The 23954-nt window shown below is 35.4% G+C and overlaps 1 protein-coding gene across 1 annotated transcript in view; it reads right to left on the reverse strand.

Annotated features, from left to right (window-relative positions):
* LOC150082145 (choline kinase alpha-like) overlaps positions 1 to 23954 on the reverse strand; it is a 101225-nt gene that overhangs the window by 41086 nt on the left and 36185 nt on the right. Inside the window, exons 4-7 of the mRNA XM_090380435.1 lie at positions 21810 to 21943; positions 18691 to 18804; positions 12469 to 12527; positions 5518 to 5602 (exon numbers count right to left, since the gene is read on the reverse strand). Coding sequence (XP_090236561.1) covers positions 5518 to 5602; positions 12469 to 12527; positions 18691 to 18804; positions 21810 to 21943 — 392 coding nt within the window. The remainder of the gene's footprint in view (positions 1 to 5517; positions 5603 to 12468; positions 12528 to 18690; positions 18805 to 21809; positions 21944 to 23954) is intronic.

Genomic DNA, 23954 nt, shown 5'->3' on the forward strand with positions numbered 1-23954 from the left:
AGATGTGCAGAAATTTGCCTTTTGCCAGAGGGTGGTTGACTGCTGGAACAAACTTCCATTTGTAATTGTGGAAGTTGACAGCTTGATTAAATTCAAGGCTGAACTAGACAAACTTTTGGAGTGAATGGATAGGTGAAACAGGAAGGTGTTTTTTTTTTTTTTTTTGCTGACACTATATAAGCTCACTTTCTTTCATTATATACCTCTACTAATGCTAACATCATGAAGACCTCTTCAAGTTCTTTATCTACTGTAAATGGTCCTACTTATTGTTTATAAAACCCAAAAGTTCTTACTCTAATATTTTTCTCAGTTTAAGCCCAGTTAATTGATTTAACAATTCAACTACTGAATTTTTCTGAACTTAAAATATTGAATAATAAGGAGACTAAGATTAGAATTAAAATTTACAATTTAACTGAATTAGTGTTATAGTTCAGTGTTTTTTTTAATTAATCATACTGATCCACAATCCATTAAATTATCTCTACAATAATTTATTTTGAATGTTAAAATTACTTCTCTTTTAAATTCAGAAGTAAAAATTAGCTTCTTTAGATGTGTATTTCGAAAAAATATATATCTTTCCAAAACAGAAATTGCCTTTTCAACCCATATATTAATATTATAACTTAATTTAAGTGGATCATCATATAACCAAATGCATTAAACTGACAGAGTAAGAAACTTTACATCCAATGCAGAAGTGATTACATTCTTACTATTCTACAGCTGTGCAGTGAAGTGACTGCTATTCCACAAATCAAGACCATGCCTTGTATATCTTTCTGTAACAGAATATCTTTATTATAAAACGAGCAAAAAAAATAGAAACTAACTATAATCAGTTTCAACTCATAAATATTGTTGTTGTTTCTGTCATATATAATTCAATACTAAGTATTAAAAAACATGAAAAAATAATCTTCCAAAAATTTTCACATTAAATTTTTAACATAACAGAAACAAACCTATAATTATGACAAAGTTATATCAGCCACCATAAAAAACTGTTTTCTAGAACACACTGATTTAAACTTATTTCATGCTTAAAAAAACTTAGGCTTTTTTTTTTTAAAAAAATGGTGTCTCCAAGCATAAAAAAGGTACAAGAAAATAAATGCCTAATTGGCAATTTCCAACTCTGAACATTCAATTTTACCAAATATGACTGTAAAAAACTGCATATAGATATAATTAATTGAGCTAGTTTCAAAAGCTGATGAACAAATTTTTTTCCAAATAAATAACACCAAAAACATTACAAAAGATATTTGAAAGAGAATAAAAAAATGTACACAAGCCCAATCCAGTCCAAGACAAATAAGACTTTCATTTCAAACAAATAATTCAACAAATACTCACTTTCCTCACTCATTCACAGTGGTAAACACTATTTACCACAAAATAAGTAAATGATATAAATATGATAAATTATCAGCAAAGTGCAATATCACTGCCTATATACAAAGACACTCTAATATTCAAATTAAATATATTAGGGTGTCTTTATATAACTTTGTTTTTATAAAACTATAAAAAATATTTGCTTTTTAATTTTTTTAAATAATTTAATGAATTCTTATTTATGGTTTTATTTTATTTGAACATTAGGACGTCTTGATATACAGGCAGCAATACTGCATCTTGATAAGAATTTACTCGTTTCAGGTTTCTTTTTCCCTGTGTCTTAACTTTTTTTTTTTTTTTTTTTTTTTTAGAAAACGTATGTCTGCATGAAGGAATGCTGGCATTTCATATTTAATGAAATGCTCAGTTACAGAAAAAAACAAATTGCAAGTTTGATTTTTGGGTTCTATTTCAACAAGTTCCATTTGTAGCATGGCACATATCCAATTTGTAATTCAGCTGCTGCCATGTGCACAAACACATTGTAGGTAACTGTATATGCTCCAACAAGTTTGAATGGAGAAGAAATACTTTTATACCTGTTTTTCAAATGGTTACTTAAACTACCACATATACCAATAAATTTGGCAACCTTTTAAATACCAAGGTACAACTCCCCCGACTGAAACAAAAAAAAAAAAAAAAAAATTCCCTATCTAATCAATCTTCTGATAAAAAAAGATTGCACTTCAATTTTTTTTCGTAAGAGACTATAATGGAAACCAATTAATTTTATTTACTACATTATTGAAATCTTGGTCAATGGTGTATTTCTTAAGCAAAATGTAAAAATTATTTATATAGATATTGTTACTATATTATGCTACCAGAGTATTAGGACACCAAGAGAAAATAAGTTTACAGATAGACTAACATATAGCAGAGCTTCTTTTGAGATACAAAATGGTAGGATAATTGTCTATGCCTCCCCTAGGGAGGCACAGACAATTATCCTTTATTCTATCCATTTTGGTTTGAAAACTTCCAAGTGAATATTCTACTCTCACTCATTAATAGTTTCCCAACCATGCCTTTATTTCTCAAAAGCTATGCAATCTAGGTAGACTGTTGGGTATCTGAAGTCCTGTATGAGAATATTACTTTTAAAATATATGTGCATACAGTGATTGCTGATGAACAAACTTGTTTCTTTTGATGCTGGGCAGGGCATGTAGATGTAAAATGCTCTTTTGTAGCCAATGTGAAACATAGCCAAACAATAAAAAAAAAAAAATTAAAGCATTACTGCTTTTGATACCAAAAACTAAAACACATGCACATACAAAAAAACAACAGTTTTGAAAGTCTATCTTTCTATATCTTGATGCATGTGCCATGTATTTAATGACAACAAGCACACCAATGATGCTGGCACTGGTGTGCTTGGTGTCATTAAACACAATAATAATGACAAAGGGCTTACTCTTTAAGCAAAAAGATTTTGTTTTTTTATCTTAAAATATAAATGTGATTCCTGTGTGTGTGCCACATGCAAAGATGATTTGTAAATGTCAATTAAAAAAAAAAAAAAAAAAAAAAAAACTTTACCATAACCACAGCAAATATTTCTTCACAGATTACCTCTACAACAGCAGCTATGATTTCACCTTTCAGTTCCCAATAGTATGTGGATTGTTCTATTGTCCTTCAAGAACAGATTTCTTTTGTTTATTACCCCTCGAGCCTTTTGGGAGGCAATGTTATGAATTTTACATAAAAATAACTTGCGTAGCATCTGCATCTTGTACCTCTAACCACTCAATGCACTTTGACAACATATTTTCAGCTTCACAGTGGCTAATTATGTTTGTTGTTCCATCAGCAGCAGCTTTTTCTTCTTCAGAATCATCTGAAATTGTCATCACTCTTTGCACAATTTTGTCGCCATCAACTTCCACATCTGACATCCATATCCAGCCAATCATTTACTTCCACCATTGAAATATTTTTAAAACCAGGAACATTCAAACATAACTGCAAAATTTCAGTTCCTTTTGGAATGGTTTCTGTATCAGTTGAATATATTTCTCCACAACTTATTCCAGCTTCTTTGTATTGTTTGAACCAGAACACTTTCTTTTTTTTTTGGCTGGTGCAGCATAAGCCTCAGGCTTCCTTGCACCATATGGCTAATAATAATACCTAAATTTATATTCTGCCAAAACAAGGCAATTTATGACTACTGCTGGCATTAGCACATACCATTATAATGATGCGATCTTTTTGCATCTTATATCCCAGTGCCACATGTTCAGTCATTGAGGGAAGTGTCTTTTGAGGTAGTGCCTTCCAATTAAGGCCAGTCTCACAGTTGTATATTTGGTTAAAAACCAAACTTTGATCAGCTATTTCCTTCTGTAGTTTTTCATGATAAACAAATTGCTGCACTATCTGCACTTAGCTTCTCACCCTGGATCAACAAATTGTCAAATACCATAGTGAAATTTAAAATTTGTTCAACCATCAGATGCTAGCTTTGAATGAAGAAGCTCTGCCTAGTTTTTTTTATTGATTTGAATGGTTTTTTCGATTATTATAGGTTTTTAGCAAGCTTCATTGTTTTATGACTTTTAACATTACTGTCAGCGGTTTCCATATTTTACAAACGGTTTTCATCTCTACACATTTGCTCCAATTAGCACATGGAAACAAATAATATCCAGTGGATCAAGTATAGTGTATGGTATATGAATAACCTACAGAATATGTGCAAAAAATAAATGAATAAATAATAATTTCCAAATTTCTGGTAGAATTTTAGTGAAATTTGTAAAGACTCAACAAATTATTATAAAAGAGCTAAATATAAAATTTCATGAAAATCCATCTACTGGAAATAGAGTTATTAGATGCAGATGGATGGACACAAAGAAATAATTGTTGGATTTCTATTAATCTAATTTTAATAAAATTTGGGATGGTTTGACAATTTTTTTTTAAGAAAGCCAAATATAAAAATGTTATGAAAATACTTTCTTCAGGAAGTATTACATGCAGATGGATGTGGTGAAAACAATAGGTGCTTTATACATATATGCTAACAGGTCTAAAAAGATTAGTGCCCTATCAAAACTATGAACCATACCACAATCACTAATTTAACTATTTACAGCATGGCATGTTAAAGTTTGCATTTTCAGTCAGCTTTGCCATCAAATTCTCACACAGAATTCACCGAATCATACTCAAATTGGTCTTGTGCACCAAACTGTCACATACCAAATTGATGTGGATCCCTTCAAGAATCCACAAAAACTTTACAAGCTTGTGATTAGAGACCCTATGTTAAAATGTTCCTTTAGGAAATGAGGAACTGCATTTGCAATATGCATTTCTTATCCCATTTTGTTGGGGGGGGAAAAAAAAAAAAAAAAAGTTTCTTTCTGTTCACTCCCATATTTTAAAGAGTTGTAACAAAGTGCCTTGAAGGAGTTGCCAGGGAGTATTCTACATTAACTGTGTCATCCAGGAAGACTGGTCAAACAATGATAGCTGATTAAATTGCACACCACTTTTTTTTTTTTTTTTTTTATGTAAACCCCAAACACGAGAGGTATTAGAACCTATAGTACTTAGTACCGTGCTTGGGTTCAACATAGCACATTTCTCAGAATGCAAAGATATCTTGCATCACTGCATTGTTCTTACTGTTTAATACACATTCTGTTAAATGACAGCTGCTAAAGATAGAAGCATATGTCACCAGTGAACCATACATTGTTTTCCAAATATTGATAAAATAAAATAACAAAAGTCAAATAGTCTTCCTTTGTCAATGTCATTCACAGATTATGGTATCTGCATTATTATTATTATGCCATATGGTGCAAGGAAGCATGAGGCTTATGCTGCACCAGCCAAAGAAAAATGTTTCTGAATTACCCTGAGAGTGAGAGAGAGAAGTAGAAGGGAATCACCAAGAAAAAGAAGAATGATGATATCCAGCTCAGGACCCTGGGTGTGCCAAGCCCATACTCACCAGATGTGAGCCCCTGGATTATAAAAGGAATCAGTTTTAAGTCTTGTCAAAATATGCTTAAAGTGAATACTTATTTTAGAAATTAAAGAGATCTTAAATTTAAATATTTTAAAGTATTTTTTGTTTACCTGTAATTATAGCTGCAATACTCAAAGTCTATGAAAATAACCCTCTCCTCAATTGAACCAGTTCCATCAGGTACAAGTATATTTCCTAAATGTAAATAGTAAAAAAAAATTATAATAAAGAAAAAAAAAAAATCAAATCAAAATAATGATTAAAAGCTTTCATCATGTAGGTACTGTTTTCTTAACAAATGCACTTAAATAGACAATTCTACTCCCTTCTCAAATAAAAGAATAGTATACTTGCAAACACTACACCACAATTCTCTTCACCTTGAGATAGTCACACTATCTCAAGATTAAAGCAAAATGGACAACCATCTGGATGGCAACTGAGGAGTGTCATTTTGAAATATTTAAAGTATATTTAAATATTCATCACACTCCATCTTATTAAAATTATGTTCATCCAAAACATGCTGACATTTAAGTACACAAAACAATTTATTTCAATATGCAATGGATTCCATTCTAAAAGAGTACTGATATTTTGTTTCAAAAGGAAACATTTCTACACAAGGTTAGCAGCAAGGAGTTCCCCAAACTAAAGCAGATATCAGTCATTCATGCTTACAACTCAAACTTTTACCAATCTTACAAATCAAATAATGAGCCTTTGCAGCTCTGTTAATCTATTAACTCAAACAAACAGAAACATGACCACATTATTGTAGGGATAATGTGTATTTCAGAAATATTCACTGCACATTCTCCAAGTCCAAATATTATCATCCGATTAAAAAAAGAATGTAATCTGTCACTAAAAAATCTCAATCTAACCATCATGACCAACAAATAATTTTTGGCCAGTGTAATGGTCATTTTCCAGTTCATCACCTTTGTAACAATCTCAGGTCAAAGCACTTAATAAGCTAATTTTTCATTATCCATGTGGTATAAGAGTGGTTCATTTCAAAAATTAATAATTGAGCTGATTAACAACTTAGACCTTGAAGAATGGCTGTCTCATATCTCAGTTCAAGCTATTCCTCAGCATGGAACTTCCATCCTCAATTACAACCATCCTGCAGACCTGCTTCCCACAATCATTCCTAGGCAGAAATTAACAAAAGGCAATCAATTTCTTCTCCCTCAGGGTGCTGCTAGGAGCTCAGGACCCTACAATGAAATTCCTATACAGTGCATCCCTACTCCAGAATCTTCAGGCACATCTACTGTGCAGCTTTCTGCTTATTTCCTACTCATCCACTCTGCTGAACATTTACAGGAAATCAGTCACAGTAATGCAGCAGATTCTTCCACATCATGCAAGGATACACCATACTAACCTGGATGACACTGCACTGAACATACATTCTTCAGACATTTCAGCAGCAAGCAGAAATTACCTATTTATATATCCACATAGCCTTTAATGCTGTGAACATCCCAGCATTGCCGATGCACCACTTAATAACCACTTCCTCTATCATAAGGTCGCTACATGGATGATCTGAGGTGGCATACTCTCGGTCCTGTTCACTGCAGTAATTGTCCACTTCATCTCAAACAGAGAAGACATTACAATTCCTAAACTGACAACATGGAAGTATTCACAATGACAGCACCCAATGCTAATCCAACTATACTGCCACACTCGTTGCACAGAAACTTAGAGAATTGTGCTATTGCCTTTAAAGCTTTAACTTGCATATTAATTCTCAAAAATTGGCCCTGATAATTTATTCACTAAAATCTCACCCCACACAACTTAAGTTTTGACAGTTCCACTATGCAAGTTCAGACAGTGGCATCCTGTAAGCAAATCAAGAAGTTTAATATAATTTTGCAGGTTATGACAGCTTGAGAAGTACAACTACTCTTAATGAGGTCATGAAATCTTGCAGATATGAGATCCCAAATGTATATCCTGCAATACTCTATGGATCAAAGATTTGGGACCCACTACCCTATCCAATGTTAAACGAATTCTTGCCTAAGATCCTCAACCATAACTGAAATGACTAAAGCTTTAAACATCATGAAGGTCCCATCCTTGATTCATGAACACAGACTAGCACTCACAATAAAAATGTTCACTGGAGAAGTAGCTAAACTTAGTTGCATCTGGAGCATCTGTGCTTGGAGAATTCCACAGTCCCACTCCTGTCCACATCACCAAAAGTAAACAAATATGGATTCTCATTGACAGGCAGATCCCTCAGGTTCCATAACCTGTAACTTATCAAAAGGTTAGACTGACTTCCATAAATTTCTGCATAACCAGATGTATCAACATGGAATCATGAAGATACTAGCTTCTCATTCATTTTAAAATAGTGAGCAGTAGTGTACTTTCTGTAGAACCAAATCTGTCAACTCTTCAGGAATTCTTCATTAGTAAATGTTACAAAATAACATTAAAATAATCTTAATGCTGTCAAGCTACACTGTAAATTTCTAGTGTGTTTATTACACATTATTTTCTACTGTAAGCTCCTGGCCTCCGTCATATATAAATTTGCTTTACTGATATCAAAGATTTATTAATTTTACTTAATTATTTCTATTCCACTGATATTTTAGTTTCCACGTGTTGTGTTATCTCTATGGAACAATGAATCTTTAACACAACAGCTCACCTGGGTATTGCCTAATGTTATAGAGAAACAAATGAAGACATCCCCAATTTATAAAATAATATTACTATTCCTGGGAATTTAAGTTCCTTGCTACTCATTCTACTGCTGACTGCATCTCCAATATGCTTTTTTTTCTCCCTTGTTATATTCCTTAGAGTTCAATTATACATGACTTAATCCTGAGGTTGTCAATAAATTGAATGGGTATTTTACATACACATTCACATGAGGAATTCTTTAGGGAAGGGGATGCAAGAAGTTTATTAAAAATTCTACTAGAGACCTAAAGGATTTTGTAATAACTGAGAGGAAAGTGGAAGAGAAACTGTTAAAGCTAAACATAAAAAGGCAGCTGGAGTGAATGTGTTCTACCCAATTATATTAAGAGTGGCAGCAAAGGAGGTAGGGAAGCACTTACCCATAATTATGAGCATTTCTGAATTCAGGAGAAATCCTTATGGACTGGAGATGTGTGAATGTATCCCAAATTCACACAGGAGGATTAAAGGATGACATGAGTAATTACACCTTTTAGCATTAGTAGAGGCATTTGATGCAAGAAAGCAAGCTTATGCAGCATCAGCCAAAAAAAAAAATAAAAAAAAAAACCACTTCCACTTCACCCCTCTGTTCGTTCAAAATACCTGTCCAGCTGAGCCTTAAACTTATTTAGGCTATCAACCTCCACCACAAGGGATGGCAGTCTGTTCCACCAACCAACCACCCGCTGGCTAAAGGCAAATTTCCGCACGTCTATCCTACATCTGTCTTTCCTCAATTTGAATTTATGCCCTCTCAGGTGATTTTTCTGAGCTAGAGGAAGAATCCCATCAGCATTGAGCATGCTTAAACCATTCAAGGCTTTATACACCTCTAACAGATCACCTCGCTGATGCCTAGTCTCCAGACACTGTAATTTGCAAAACTTAAGCCTTTCTTCGTAAGAGCACCCCTTTGTTCCATTCACTAATCTTGTTGCCCTTCTCTGTACTCGTTCCAGCAGCTCTACATCCTTCTTGAAATGAGGCCTCCAGACCTGTATACAGTACTCTAGGTGTGGCCTGACCATTGCCTTGTACAATGGAATAATCACCTCCTTATCCCTGCTGGAAAAATTCCTGTATATCATTGACAATACTCCATGAGCTACTCTTGCAGCCCGTCTGCACTGCTCAGAGAACTTCATATCTGCCTGCACAAACACCCCCAAGTCCCTTTCATTCTCTACCACTGTCAGTGTACTACCACTGAGTTGATACGTTGCTCTGGGGTTGCTGTTTCCCATGTGTAGTACTTTACATTTGTCAATGTTAAACTTCATTTGCCACCTCTCAGCCCATCTGCTCAACCTTTCCAGATCCTGTTGCAGCAGTGTAGTGTCAGTAGTGTGCTTGACAACCCTGCCAACCTTTGTATCATCTGCAAACTTGGACATTAAGCTTGATATACCATCATCAATATCATTTATAAATACAGAAAACAATAATGGACCCAATACTGAACCCTGAGGGACTCCACTAATAACACTAATCCACGATGAGCAGTGTCCATTGATTACCACTCTGTCTTCTCCCACTCAACCACCCCTTTATCCATAGCAGCAATTTGCCTCCAATGTCACACTGCTCCAATTTGTGTAGCAGTCTTCCATGTGCAACAGTATCAAAAGCCTTTCTAAGATCCAAGTATATAATATCAAAGTTATTCCCTGCATCCAGTTCTTTTGTGACTGCATCATAGTATCCAATCAAGTTGGTCAGGCAAGCCTTCCCCTTAACAAAACCATGCTGTGTCTGAGCTATAACTGAAGTCTTGTCTAAATGATCCTGCAGTGCTTCTTTAACCAGTGCCTCCATTAATTTTCCTGGAACAGAAGTTAAGCTCACAGGTCTATAGTTACTTGTGTCAGCCTTTGATCCTCCTTTGTGAATTGGGGTCACATTTGCACATTTCCAGTCTATGGGTACCTCCCCTGAGTCCAAGGAAGCTCTCATAATTATGGCTAAGGGTTTGCTTACTTCCTTTGCTGCCTCCTTTAATATAACTGGATAGATCCCATCCACCCCGGGTGCCTTTCTTGTGTTTATCTTCAACAGTTTCTCCTCCACTTTACTCCCAGTTATTTCAGGATTCTGTAGCTTACTGCTAGAGTTGAATACACCTCTGGCATTCCCCTTGCTGAATAACTCCTCATGTGTGAATGTCGATGCAAAATATTCATTTAGTTTGTTAGCTACCTGAGCAGGATCATCAACAGTTGACCCATCAATATCAAGTGGACCAATCTGATTCATCCCCTTCCTTCTAGAGTTTACATAAGTAAAGAACTCTTTGCTGTTTTTCTTTGCATCCCTTGCCAAGGATTTCTCTTAATCTGCCTTCGCCTGCCTAACCTCCTTTGTAACTTGGTTGCATATCAAGTTGTATCTATCATAGGCCTCTGTGTCATGTGTTAATTTGTAAGTATCCCATGCATTTTTCTTCTCTGCCATATGCCTCATTAGTTCATCTGACATCCATTTTGGCCTAAACCTTGAACAATATTTCTTAGTTGGTATGTAAAGCCTAGTAGCTTCCAAGATACGTTCTTTGAACGCTTCCCATTTTGAATTTGCTGTTGGTAACATCATCAGTTGGTCCCACTGTATAGAATTTAAATACTGTCTCAGTCCATCGTAGTCGCCTTTACGGAAGCAATAACCCTTCCCTTTACCCCTAATGGTAGTTACCTCTTTCAGTAAATCCCACTTCAGCACACTGAAGTGGGATTCAGCACACCTATTAGCTTAACTTCTGTTCCAGAGAAAATAATGCAGTCACTGGTAAAGAAGTAATGCAGGACCATCTAAAACATGAATGCAGTTATATTGCAATCACAGTATGGATTTATTAAAGGGCACTCTTGTCCAACCAACTTGATTATTAATGATAATCAAATAAGTAATATTAAATAGTATGATGCAGTAACAAAGGAACCATATGCAGAAATTAATTTTGATATCACATATTTAGAATTCAGAAATGCTTTTGAATAAAGGGTTCATTCAGCAGGGGAAGACAGTGGTTGTCAATGTACACTGCTCTTCATGGACTAATGTTATTAGTGGAGGCCCCAGGGTCAGTGCTGGGCCCACTGTTGTTTTCTATATTTATTAACGATACTAATGAAAGTATATCAAGCTTAATGCCCAAGTCTGCAGATGATACAAAGGGTGGCAGAGTAGTTGATGACAAAATATGCTACTGCAATAAGATCTAGAAAAATTTGGCAGCTGGGCTGATAAATTGCAATTGAAGTTTAACATTGACAAATGCAAGATAATATTAAATATGGGTAGCAGTAAGTTTTGTTTTCCACTACACTTAGTGGAAAATGAAGGACCTGGGGTAATTGTGTAGTCAAATATAAAGTTTTCTGAGCAGTGCAGACAGGCTGCCAAAGCAGCTCATGGGGTCTTGTCAATGATATATACAGGAATTTTGCTAGCAGGGATAATGAGATTATCCCTTTATATAAGGCCATAGTTAGGCTGCATCTTGAGTAATGTATATAGGTCTCCAAGCCTCATTTTAGGAAAAATATGGATCTGATGGAATAAGTGCAGAGAAGGGTAACAATACTGGTAAGAACAAAAAAAAAAAAAAAAAAAAAAAAGTGCTCTCACCAAGAAAGACTTCAGTATTGCAAATTGCAGCACCTGGAGACTAGGCACCTGTAACATGATCTGACTGAGGTGTTTAAGGCATTGAATTAATTGGGAAAGCTCAATGCTGATGGCATTCTTTCTCTTGCTTAGACTAAACATGTGAGGGGGCATAAATTCAAATTAAGAAAGGACAGTTGCAAGATAGATGTGCAGAAGTTCTCCTTTAGCCAGAGGATAGTTCATTGGTGAAACAAACTTCCACCTGTTGTTATGGAAGAGGGCAGTTCTAATAAATTCAAGGAAGGACTACACAAGCTACTGGATAGGATGGATGGGTGATGTGGGAAGTCCCCCCAATTTTTTTAAACTAAATATTGTATAAGCTTGCTTTATTGTATCATTTGCTACCAGTAATACCAAATATTGATAACTAATACAAAATGCTCACATTCAAATTTTGGCACAATGGAGTAGCTGGGCAGGACACTTTTGAAAGAAACAATTTGAATAAGTAAATATAATGAAAGGTTTTTTTTTTTTTTTTAAACTAACCCAACACTTTTATGATCAAGTATTTCTTTACAATGTAGGACCATTTAACCAATAACTAACAATCTCATCACTAAAAGGGATGAGTTAGCCACAAAACTCACATCAGAACTATACTAATATTTTCCATTAATTATATTTATGACTTTTTTATATAGAGAGATTATTTAACTTACCTTCCTGTAAATCATTGTGAGAAAATACTACAGGAGAACGAATTTTCTGTAAGTAGTCTCTATAAGTGAAGGGGGGGAAAAACAAATCAATTTTTTCTTTTAATCATTTCATTATATCTTTCCAAACAATAGTTCTAAGAAGTGCAGTACATAAAGCCCTGTGCTTTTCTGAACTATTTTTTGGAAACAGAAACTGGATTACTAAAGCCAGTTATTTTATTTATTTCCTTCACCATCCTCTGCACAACTCTGAAACTAGTGCATAGATTTTCATGAAATTTTATATTTGAGCCTTTTAAAAAGATTAGTCAAGCCAAACCAAATTTTATTTAAAATTTTTTTTTTTTTTTTATTGATAACATCATGACATTCAGCCAGTTGCTTCATATTTTCATAAGCTTGTCATCATAACATTTAGGTCATAATTATAAATTAAAAAAGGCACTGAAAGTATTTTCATGTTATTAAAATGTCATCTGAATTTGCTGAGAATGAGAAAGGAAAGCGAAAAATATTTCAATGGATATTTATATTTAAAAAATAAAGCCACCAAAAATAAAATTTACTGGATGTGTGAAAATTATCAGAAACTCAAATGTAGAACTAATTATAACCAAAGGAAGTAAAATTATTAAAATATCTCTAGTTTATTGCCACCGAGATGTTGCTAAAATTGAACTGGCTTCTCTTACCGAGAAAGTACGTGATGCTGCACTAAATTCACGTGATCCACCACATCTAGGAATACTGAAGTTTAACGTTGACAAATGTTAAGTACAGTAAACCCCCGCTATTCGTGGTTTCGCGATCGCCGATTTAATATAAAATGAAACCTAAAAAATGTGAATTTTAAAGCGCCGTGAATATTTTCCGCCATAAAAAAACATGGGCGTGGCTAAAATTATCTTTCCCGGTCAAAACAGCGCTCAGTGGGTGGGGGGGAGAGGGGTGACAAAATCGCGAGCGTGAAAGTTTCTCGCTAATCCTTGTTCAATGTGTGTTATGCGCTTGTTATGGAAGGTTTCGTCGTTTGCTTTTAATTTATATGCTTATAAATTAAATAAATTTATCAATTTATAAATTGATATGCTTACAAAAGTGATAAATCTACCGTTTTGCAGTGAAAAACAGACTTTTTCGAGTGTGTTAACGGAAGAAAGTGACTTTGTTGTGGACAAGTTCTTTCTAACCCCTACAAAAATATCACTACGAATAACAAGAGAAATGTGAAAATATCAAAGAAGGTGATGACATTAGCGAATAAAATTGAGTTATTAGATAAAATTTTTAATTCCTCAGTGGCAAAACATTATAAAATCGATGAGTCAACGGTACGATCAATCAAGAAATCGGAAGAAAAAAATCCACCGTAGTGTCCGTGAAAACGCGCTAATTGCTTCAAAAATTTGCTCTGTAACTCATGATGTTCAATTAGAAAAAATGGAAAAAGCTTTAAATCTGTGGATAGAAGACCGAACTCAAAATAAAATTCCGTTAAATTCACTCATCATTCGTGAAAACGCAAAACTCCTTATCAACGCTTTAGCGAAACTGGTGATAGCACTGGCGGGATAGGTTTTTTTAGCTAGCAAAGACGCTGGTTTGAAAGATTTGTTTGAAATTTCTAATAAATATTACATTTAATATTAAATTGTTTCTTATTTTCATTTCGATGCCATATGCTTGCATTTCACTATGTACTGTCTATGTATATAGTCATATTATGAAGGTACATATAATACATACATAGACAAAATTTTAGACTACTTTTTCTTATATATTTCATACTTTGGAACGGAACCCTTTTATTACTATGGGAGCCATAACTCAGCATTCGCGTTTTCGGTATTCGCGGCATTTCTCATGAACATAACCCCCGCGAATAGCGAGGGTTACCTGTACTACATATGGGTAGCAGTAACCCCAGAATAACATCAACTGTGTGGTACTACACTCAGGGTAGTGGAGAATGAAAAAGACCAGGGGGTAATTATGCAGTCAGATATGAAGTTTTCTGAGCAGTGCAGACAACCTGCAAGATTAACTCTTAGTGTCTTGTCAATGATATACAGGAATTTTCTAGCAGGGTTAAGGAGGTGATTATCCCCTTGTATAAGGCAATGGTCAGGCCACACCTTGAGTACTGCATACAGGTCTGGATGCCTCATTTTAGGAAGGATGTAGAGCTGCTGGAACAAGTACAGAGAAGGGCAATGAGCTAGTGAATGGAACAAAGGGTTGCTCTTATGAAGAAAGCCCTTCTGCACATTGCAGTGTCTGGAGACTAGGCACCTGCAAGGTTGTTGTTGTTGTTATTTGGTTTTTAGGAGCATTAGCAACTAAGGCCATATTGCTCCGGGATATGCGGTGGTCATTCCCTGACCTTTCCGCGTCCTTCGTATTTGGTGGTGACGGGCTCGAACCTGCAAGGTGATTTGATTGAGGTGTATAATCCCTCAATGCTGATGGGATTCTTCCTCTTGCCCAGATTAACGCCTGAGGGGACATAAATTCAAATTGAGGAAAGACAGTTGTAGAATAGATGTGCAGAAATTTATCTACAGCCAGCAGGTGGTTGGTTGCTGGAACAAACTTCCATCTGTCATTGTGGAAGTTGACAGCTTAAATAAATTCAAGGCCGAACTAGACAAACATTTGAAGTGAATGGATGGGTAAAATGGAAAGGAGTTTTTTTTTTTTTTTTTTTTGGCTGATGAGTTTGCTTTCTTGCATCAAATGCCTCTACTAATGCTAATTATATTGTTTTGGAGCAATCAATTGGAATCATGAATCAAATGCCACTAGTTTACCAAATGTAAAAAGTTTGAAGAGAACAGTAGAAACAATTGTTGAAGAAGACTGCTGGGCCATGGCCTACAAAAAAAAAAAAAAGAGATGTAGTGTTTCCTGAGATTTATAAACAAACAGCAACTGGTGGCAATTTTTTTACCATTTGATTCTGCTCCTGAAGTTGATTAGTATTTTCAACAGAATGAAAGATTTAATTATTAGACAGTCACAGCACCAGTATGCAGACAGTATGTTAAAAAAAAAAAAAAAAAAAAAGTTTAATATGAAAAATTTGTATATTTATTATATACAGTATTTCAATAAAAGTTAATTTTTTGCTTTCTCAGTGAATTGTATATAACAGGCTCTAGAGCAAAAATAAGCATTATTACTGTGTTACTTATTCTAATTTATTTAATAATTTCAAATAGATATTTACAGTATACCCAGTTATAAAATATAAGTACAAATTCAGTAGCTTTCGGAACATGTGTCCCTTTATCAACTGACAAATTTGAATACATTACAAGCAAAGTGTGGCACGTTACTCATGCGTCATTGTTGTAGCACGGATGTGTGCTGCCTTACGCCAGTGATCATCCATCAATAAAACGGTTGTCTCTAGGATGGGATGTATACGCATGCCTTTCTGGCGATTTAATGCCTTAGGGTTGTTTATTATGTTTAGTGACTCTAGCCATAGGCGGTGGCGAAAGTGTCGTGCGTGGTCCACTATCTCGAAGTCGCGCTTGGGGTCAAGATCGTGGTTGGTAGCCCAAAAATGTTCTGCAAGCACGGACTGGTCAGTTTCGGCAAGCCGGATTGCTCTGTCATGTTCCGTGAGGCGATCCTGGAGACGTCTCGATGTCTCACCTACGTAGCAACTGTTACAGGCCCTACAGGTGATACGGTACACTACATTGCTGCGTAAGACAGGTGTGACAGGGGTCTTCACACTGGAGACAAGTGAACGTAGGTTCCTACCTGGTAATTGCACACATTTGATGTTGTAACTTCTCAGGATCTTCGAGATACGTCCTGACACTCCTGGATAGTACGGAATGTAGGCGGACGATATGCCGACTTGCTTCGGAGGTCTTGGGTTGGAATTAAGTTCTTGTGCCTGTAACAAGCATCTGTTTAGTACATGGGATGGATAACCGCATCTGGTTAGGTCCGCCTTCACACGGGAGATCTCGTTACGTCTAATTGTGTCGGTGCTGGAATGGCTCCAGGCCCTGGAGAACAAGGTGCAGGCAGTGCTATTGAGATGGCTTGGAGCGTGGCCGGACCCGTAGTTGGTGAATTGACCGCACCACATGGGTTTGCGGTATACTGAGGTCTCTAGACGTGGGCCTACGCGATGCACTAGCACGTCCAGAAACGGGAGCGAACCGTCCACCTCTGATTCTACGGTAAACTTGATGAAATTGGATAGAGAGTTGGTGTTCTAGTAGTACCGTTTCAGAACCACGTGGTATTATGGTAAAAATATCGTCGACGTTATCTACACCACGTTGTAATAGGTGTAGGTGGGTTCTGGTGTATCTGCTCCTCCAGATCTTCCATGGCAATGTTAGCTACTACGGAACTGACAGGGGCACCCATAGCAGTGCCATGTACTTGTTTGTAGAGCGAGTCTTCAAAGGTGAAGATGCTGCTAGAGAGGCATAGGTTGAGGGCGGTACAGATGTCATCAGTGGATAGTGACGTCCTGGATTGGAGGCTTAAGTCGCTCTCAAGGAGCCTTCTGGCGCAGATCATCAAATGTGTGCAATTACCAGGTAGGAACCTACGTTCACTTGTCTCCAGTGTGAAGACCCCTGTCACACCTGTCTTACACAGCAATGTAGTGTACCGTATCACCTGTAGGGCCTGTAACAGTTGCTACGTAGGTGAGACATCGAGACGTCTCCAGGATCGCCTCACGGAACACGACAGAGCAATCCGGCTTGCCGAAACTGACAAGTCCGTGCTTGCAGAACATTTTTGGGCTACCAACCACGATCTTGACCCCAAGCGCGACTTTTAGATAGTGGACCACACGCGACACTTTCGCCACCGCCTATGGCTAGAGTCACTAAACATAATAAACAACCCTAAGGCATTAATCGCCAGAAAGGCATGCGTATACATCCCATCCTAGAGAACCGTTTTATTGATGGATGATCACTGGCGTAAGGCAGCACACGTCCGTGCTACAACAATGACGCATGAGTAACGTGCCACACTTTGCTTGTAATGTATTCAAATTTGTCAGTTGATAAAGGGACACGTGTTCCGAAAGCTACTGAATTTGTACTTATATTTTATAACTGGGTATACTGTAAATATCTATTTGAAATTATTAAACTATGGACCCCAGTACTCCAGGCCCATTTGTCACTATTCTAATTTATTTATTGGTGAACTGTATTTATGACTGTTGTCGATACCAAATATGATATCTGGAAATCATTTTTTTTTACATATACCAAATATGTAATTTTCCAGATACCAAATATGATAGCTGTCTGATGTAGTGTCAAAGACCCCACATCAGACCATATGTATGGATCATTTTTTCCTTACTTATCCTGTATATATTTGGAGTCCTTATTTTTATTTATCATTCTTAATAATAAGAGTAAAAAAACTGTTTTTATGCTGCATTTATCCTATATCTCACTCCCCTACTATACCACTAGTAATGGTACAGAATGCTGACAGCAGACTTAGGGCACTGTTTTACCTTAAGCCAGTGCTGTCAGTACTGACATAATTCACAATGTGCACTAGAAATTAATCTGATGTATAACTTCCTACTATTGTTCAGGTTGTGTTTTCTTGTGTCCCTGCTGCCGAATTGTCATGGAGCACAAAACATGCAAATCTAAAACTGGCCGCTGTGTTAATCAGAGTAATTTGTTTACTGCAAGGAGGAAGGGAGGGGGTGTTAGGGGATGGACAACTATTTCAGTCAATACAGTCTTTATCAAGTATTATTGCATATTATGAGCTCTCATCACACTTAAATTCTTCAGATTTCTGTAGGCTATTCAATTCAAGTCATCTTACCAGGAAACCAGCAGACATTTTTCTTAAACAATAATTCAAAGCATGAAAGATTTCCTGATAAAATGGCTACAAATATGCTAGTGGAGTGGTATTGATAGACAAGAACTCTTTATACTTAAAATTTAGTACTTTTGGATGGCTGCACACAAACACACACACACAATGAGTAGTATGGAAGGTAATCATTAATACATTAACATTAATAAACTGTTTATGAGCTAATGCACTTGCAATGGATGCATAATATAAAAATACTACATATATAGTATTTTTATAATACTATCAATCAGAATACTAATAATCTGATAGATACTAATCTATATTCCAATATTTTTTTCATTAATAATCTAAAATGTCTGATAGTTATTAACTTACTTTAACCAGCTAAACTCTCCTACTAAATCATGAGATAGTAACTGTCTTGCTATTTCTTGCTTCTCACTGTCCAAATTTTCTAGATTAACTTCATCTTTGGCATATTTTAACCACCTGTAATGAAGCAATAGTAGTAAAAATTTTGAACCTTCTAAGGTAGACACATACAGGTGACCTCCGCTTAACGCTGATAATTCATTCTGGAAAAACAAAACACTAAGTGAATCCGTGCTAAGCGAGCGCCACATTCCCATAAGGTAACATATGCATTTGTGAGTTGCGGTTGATACCATAGGATATTTCCTAATAAATAATAAACGGTAGTGAAAAGATGCACAAATGTCGGTCAAAATATTTAATATTCAAATATTGTACATTTAAAATATTCTGCATTACATACGTATATAATTATGTGGTACTTACGTATCAAAATTAAACTTAAAATACCAATACCTGGAAGGGGCTACAATCAGTGCAGCATAAATAAAAATTTAAAAAAAAAAAAAAAAAGTTTATTCAAATTAATTTTTATTATAAAACTTGAATTTATTAATTTTTTTATTTGCATTTTTCGTGGCACACAAATGCTACAGCACAGGTTTTGAAACACTGCCTTATTGTTGTTGTTATTTGGTTTTTAGGAGCATTAGCAACTAAGGCCATATCGCTCCAGGATATGCGGTGGTCATTCCCTGACCTTTCCGCATCTTCTGTATTTGGTGGTGACGGGCTCAAACCCCGCTCTAATCAAGAAGCGTGTGCTACGCACTGCTGCTCCTTCCCACCTGGCTACGGAGGCGCACACTGCCTTAAGGATTCAGTAAACTGCTAGTTGTGTGGGGGGGGGGAGAAGGATAATATAGATGCATTTATCTGATGATATGGGTTAGTGTAATACTTTGCACATTTCAAAAATTCTTGTTTGTTGCCTCAACAGCCAAAGCCAGCAAGATGTCATGAGAGCAGCAACATTTCAAACGAGCAGGAAGATAAAGCTAGAGAAGCATGTCTAAATAACTAACTTCAAAGGATGTGTCAGGGTGGTAAGCTATAGAAGAATACTTAGTCTTAACTGTATCTACAGTAATGTCAGGGGATGTTTTCAATAAATGGATGAATTCAAACTCCTGCTTAGGACAACTAATACTGACATAATAGGGCTAACAGAAATGTGATATCATCCATAAAATGGGGATGATGATTTTCACTGTAGTATGTATAATGCATTTTGGAAGGATGAGGAAGTAGTAGTTAAAAGGAAAGGCAATGTCCTTTCTGCTGTAGTAGTTAAAAGGAAAGGCAATGTCCAACAATACCTTTTTAATTTCAGAAAAGGGGACTATGAAATTAAGATGCTACATGGTATCTATCAATTGGGCAAATTGAAAAGGGAGGACAAATACATTAGAATTATGGAATACCTTTAAAGCAATAATCACAGAAGCCATGAATGCATATACAGTTGAGAAAAAATATGCATGAGAAGGTTGCTAAGATGGGAATACAAAGTTGGCCAGTCCAATAGCACATGCAAAGATGGCATGGGAAAGGTGCAGAGCTACAAAAAGTACTGAAGCCTACAACAGTTACAAGAAAAGGTTAGGGCTGCCAAGAATAAAAAAATCACTAGCTAAGAGAGCAAAGAATGGAAATAAGGAGTTTGTGTAAGTTAATACAAGTAAGAAAATTAATCAGATCAGATCCTTGTGTACTGAGTGTAGGAAAGTCTTAGATAAGTCAGCTGATGAATTGAATATGTACTTTTTGTATTTGTCTTTACTGATGAGGGGTCTCTACTCACCACAAAGGGTGGGGAGAGGCCATGCAAGTGATTAGAAAGCATGAAATTGGTGATATTGAAATTTCAGATTTACTAGAAAAACTTAAGCCTAAAAGCAAGTAAGGCTCTGGAGTTGATAACATATACCTAGATTTTAATGGAGGCAGCTAGAGTACATTGAACTACTGAGGTTAATTTTGAGGGCATAACTGGATTCAGGAGAAGATTACTTTAAACTGTAGAAGTGCCAACATTGCCAGTACATAAAAAGGCATTGTACTGTTACAATTTAAAACAATAAAAAATAATAAAAAATTTCAGAGCTGTCTTGTACAGGTAAGATAATAAATACTGAAAACTATGCAAAATTTCAATCCTTTATAACCTTTTTTCTAAAAAGACTGGATGGTTAAAAAGTTCGAAAACTGGACCAGAGTGGGGGAGGAGAGCAGTGCTGCAAAAGGGACAACAAGTCTTGATTTCCACCATGTAAAAAAAAAAAAAAAAAAATTTGGTTCCTTCAATGATAGAGACAGACTTCCAGCCTTTGAGGCTTATGCTCACATTAGAGGCTACATTATTACCCACAAGACCTAAACTGCTAACATCATTTCAAATTATATTAGCAATTCAGATGAACCAATAGATAACATTATCGACTCTAACATTAACATAAGCCCAAGACTAAATGAGTATCTCCATCAACAGAGGAATCAGCGTCCCTAAAACAAAATGCTGAATGCAGAAATGAATATAATTATTAACTTTTAGTATAAAGTGTTTTAATTACTTGGTGCTAAAGAATATCAACAAGAGGTTCACAGAACAAGTTTCAGTGGATCCAAAAGATAACCAATAACAAATGGAGTTAAATCTAATGCTATAAATATCATCTTCTTCTTGTGTTATAACCCAGGGTGGGTCTTAGCCTTCTCAACGATGTTCCACCAATAAGCCTTCCCAGAAAAACTTCTCCAATACTCTTTAATAATCCCAAATTGACTATGTAATATCAAATGAGAGACCCCAGAACAGAGACCAGCAGAGCATTTTTTTTATATATATAAGAAAAATATATAAAATATGCTTGAAAAAATATAAAAATATGACTGATAATTGTTGTAACAAATAATATCCAGTATTATTGGGAATGGCAAGCAAACAGAGATAAATGAAAATCCATAATATGCAAAAATTTAATTTTATTTTCAGCAATTTTATATTAATTAAAATTACCTAAAGAAAAAGCAGATGAATTAAAAATACATTAAACAAAACTTAACTTTAAATTAAATGAGAATTTGTTAGAGTCCAAAAGAGTGAAAATAACAAAACTTACATAAACATGCGGTCAAAAAGCCATGAAGGTTCCTTATTGATTGGAACCTGAAGGGAATGAACTTTGGCCAATTTTTTAGCAATGGTAAGGGAAATATCTGGTTCTTTTAACTGCTTGCATGTCAAAGCTCTTGCCTGAAAGATAAAGTTTTACCCCATAAAAATAAATTCATTAAAAACAACAAAAACCATATGCACATAAGGGATGCTAATTTATAGGCCACTACTTCAAAATGCCTGAGCTACAGTTGGTCTAAACACTAACATATTTGATAACCATCACTACCTTAATTTTTGCACTATGTTTTGAGTCTCAGTTTCAGGGTATGAATGAACTTAAGGTATTAAAGCCTAGGATATTTAAAAGGAAATAAGAAAGCTTGACTATAAATCAAGTTCTAATAATCACCATCTACATCATTCCTGATATTCATACAAATCTCAGATTTCTAGCCATATTTTCTGTTTTTAAACTTTAAAATTAAACATTTAATTTTTACAATATGTTGTTAGGTACACTGAGGTGTTCCCCCACCCAAAGTACCTAGTTATCAGGCACTGTAACCACATATTCAAAGTATTTACTCATATGGGCATCCTTTTACTGATCCCACCAAGCAAATTGTCCTATCTTGGAACAGTTTCAAGAAGCAAAAAAATTTTTCTTATGTCCATTAAAATGAATACTACATTCCTTTCCGTGCAGTCACACAATTGCCCTATAACAATGGGATTACGATCTCCTATCTCTACAAGCAATTATTTGAAAAATAATAGATAAGGCATAAGACCATGGGCCATCCTTGTAGCCTGTACTGTTAACCCCCCCCCAAATGCTTTTCTTCCTGCATCATTTTTAAATTTAACCCTTCCAAGTTATGAGACTTTACATTTTGCAGTATTTAAACATAAGTTGTCACTTTTCTGACTATCCCTGAAGCCCAATCCAAGATGTTCTGAAGAAGAACAAAACTTCATACTGGTCATTAACTGTTCTCCCAATCTAGGCATTCGCAAATTTTTACAAAAACAAACTGCTAATGGATTCCACTTCTAAACCTAGCCTAACCTGAAGAGTAAAAAACCAAAAAACTCTTTGCCTCCTATCCTGGTGCCCATCGAAGAACTGTACCCATGATCCCAACATTCCCACTTACACCTCTTGTATGGAACTGAATCAAAATGTTTTGATAAAGCCCAAATAAGCAGTATCAAAATTATTTCCTACATCCAGCTGATGAGTAAGCCTGTCAAAATAGCTAATGAGGTCAGTTAAACAAGGTTTTCCCTTTACAAAACCATCCTATGTTTCCTTCAGAATACTGTTTCTATCCACATGCCCCTGAACTACATTCTTAATCATCACCTCCATGATTTTCCTATCCACTATAGTTGGACTTAGTAGTCTGTTGTTAACCAATTTCTTACAATCATCTTCATGTATTAATAATACTTTGACACTTTTTTAATTCAAAAGGTATCTCCAGAGTCCAACAATGTCCTCACAATTAATTTTAATTGTTCAATATACTCTCACTTTTGCTGCCCCCCTCAAAATTATTGGGTATATGCCATCAACCACATGACCCACAGATGCCTTTGGGAAAGTTCTTCTGATAAACAATCTATAATTTCAATATCACTAATTTCATACTGCTCAGCTTCAGATGCACAGTTTGTTCTTTGCACGAATGGTCTTCATCTGTATCAATCAATAGAAAAATCTATTCAGAAGCTAGATTATCTAAGACTTTTCTGCATTCATTACATAAGGCCCAAACTAAGTACTTTTCTTCATATTCACATAAATGAAAAACCTCTTTAATTCCATCCTGGTAATCAGCTTTTCTAATGCATCTCATTGGGTGAATCCAATAAGTGCCTTTATTTATTATTTTTTTTTTAACTGATGCTTATTTACTAAATCAACCTGTCAATCAATAACTATGGCACTAGCTAATCAATAAAAACCATGTTTAATAGAATATCAATGAATCATTAGCAGTAAATGTATACATAAAATTTGCTACTGCCCATTTTTAAACAAATTTTTTGCTAATGGCAAGGAATATATCTTATTCTCTGCCACTTGACTGTTCCAATAAGATCACAGGCTAAAAGTCAAAATAGTACAATTTGGTTAGTT

This window comes from Mastigoproctus giganteus, chromosome 8, assembly GCF_048544385.1.
Source record: "Mastigoproctus giganteus isolate SK-2022 chromosome 8, ASM4854438v1, whole genome shotgun sequence".
Taxonomy (NCBI): domain Eukaryota; kingdom Metazoa; phylum Arthropoda; class Arachnida; order Uropygi; family Thelyphonidae; genus Mastigoproctus; species Mastigoproctus giganteus.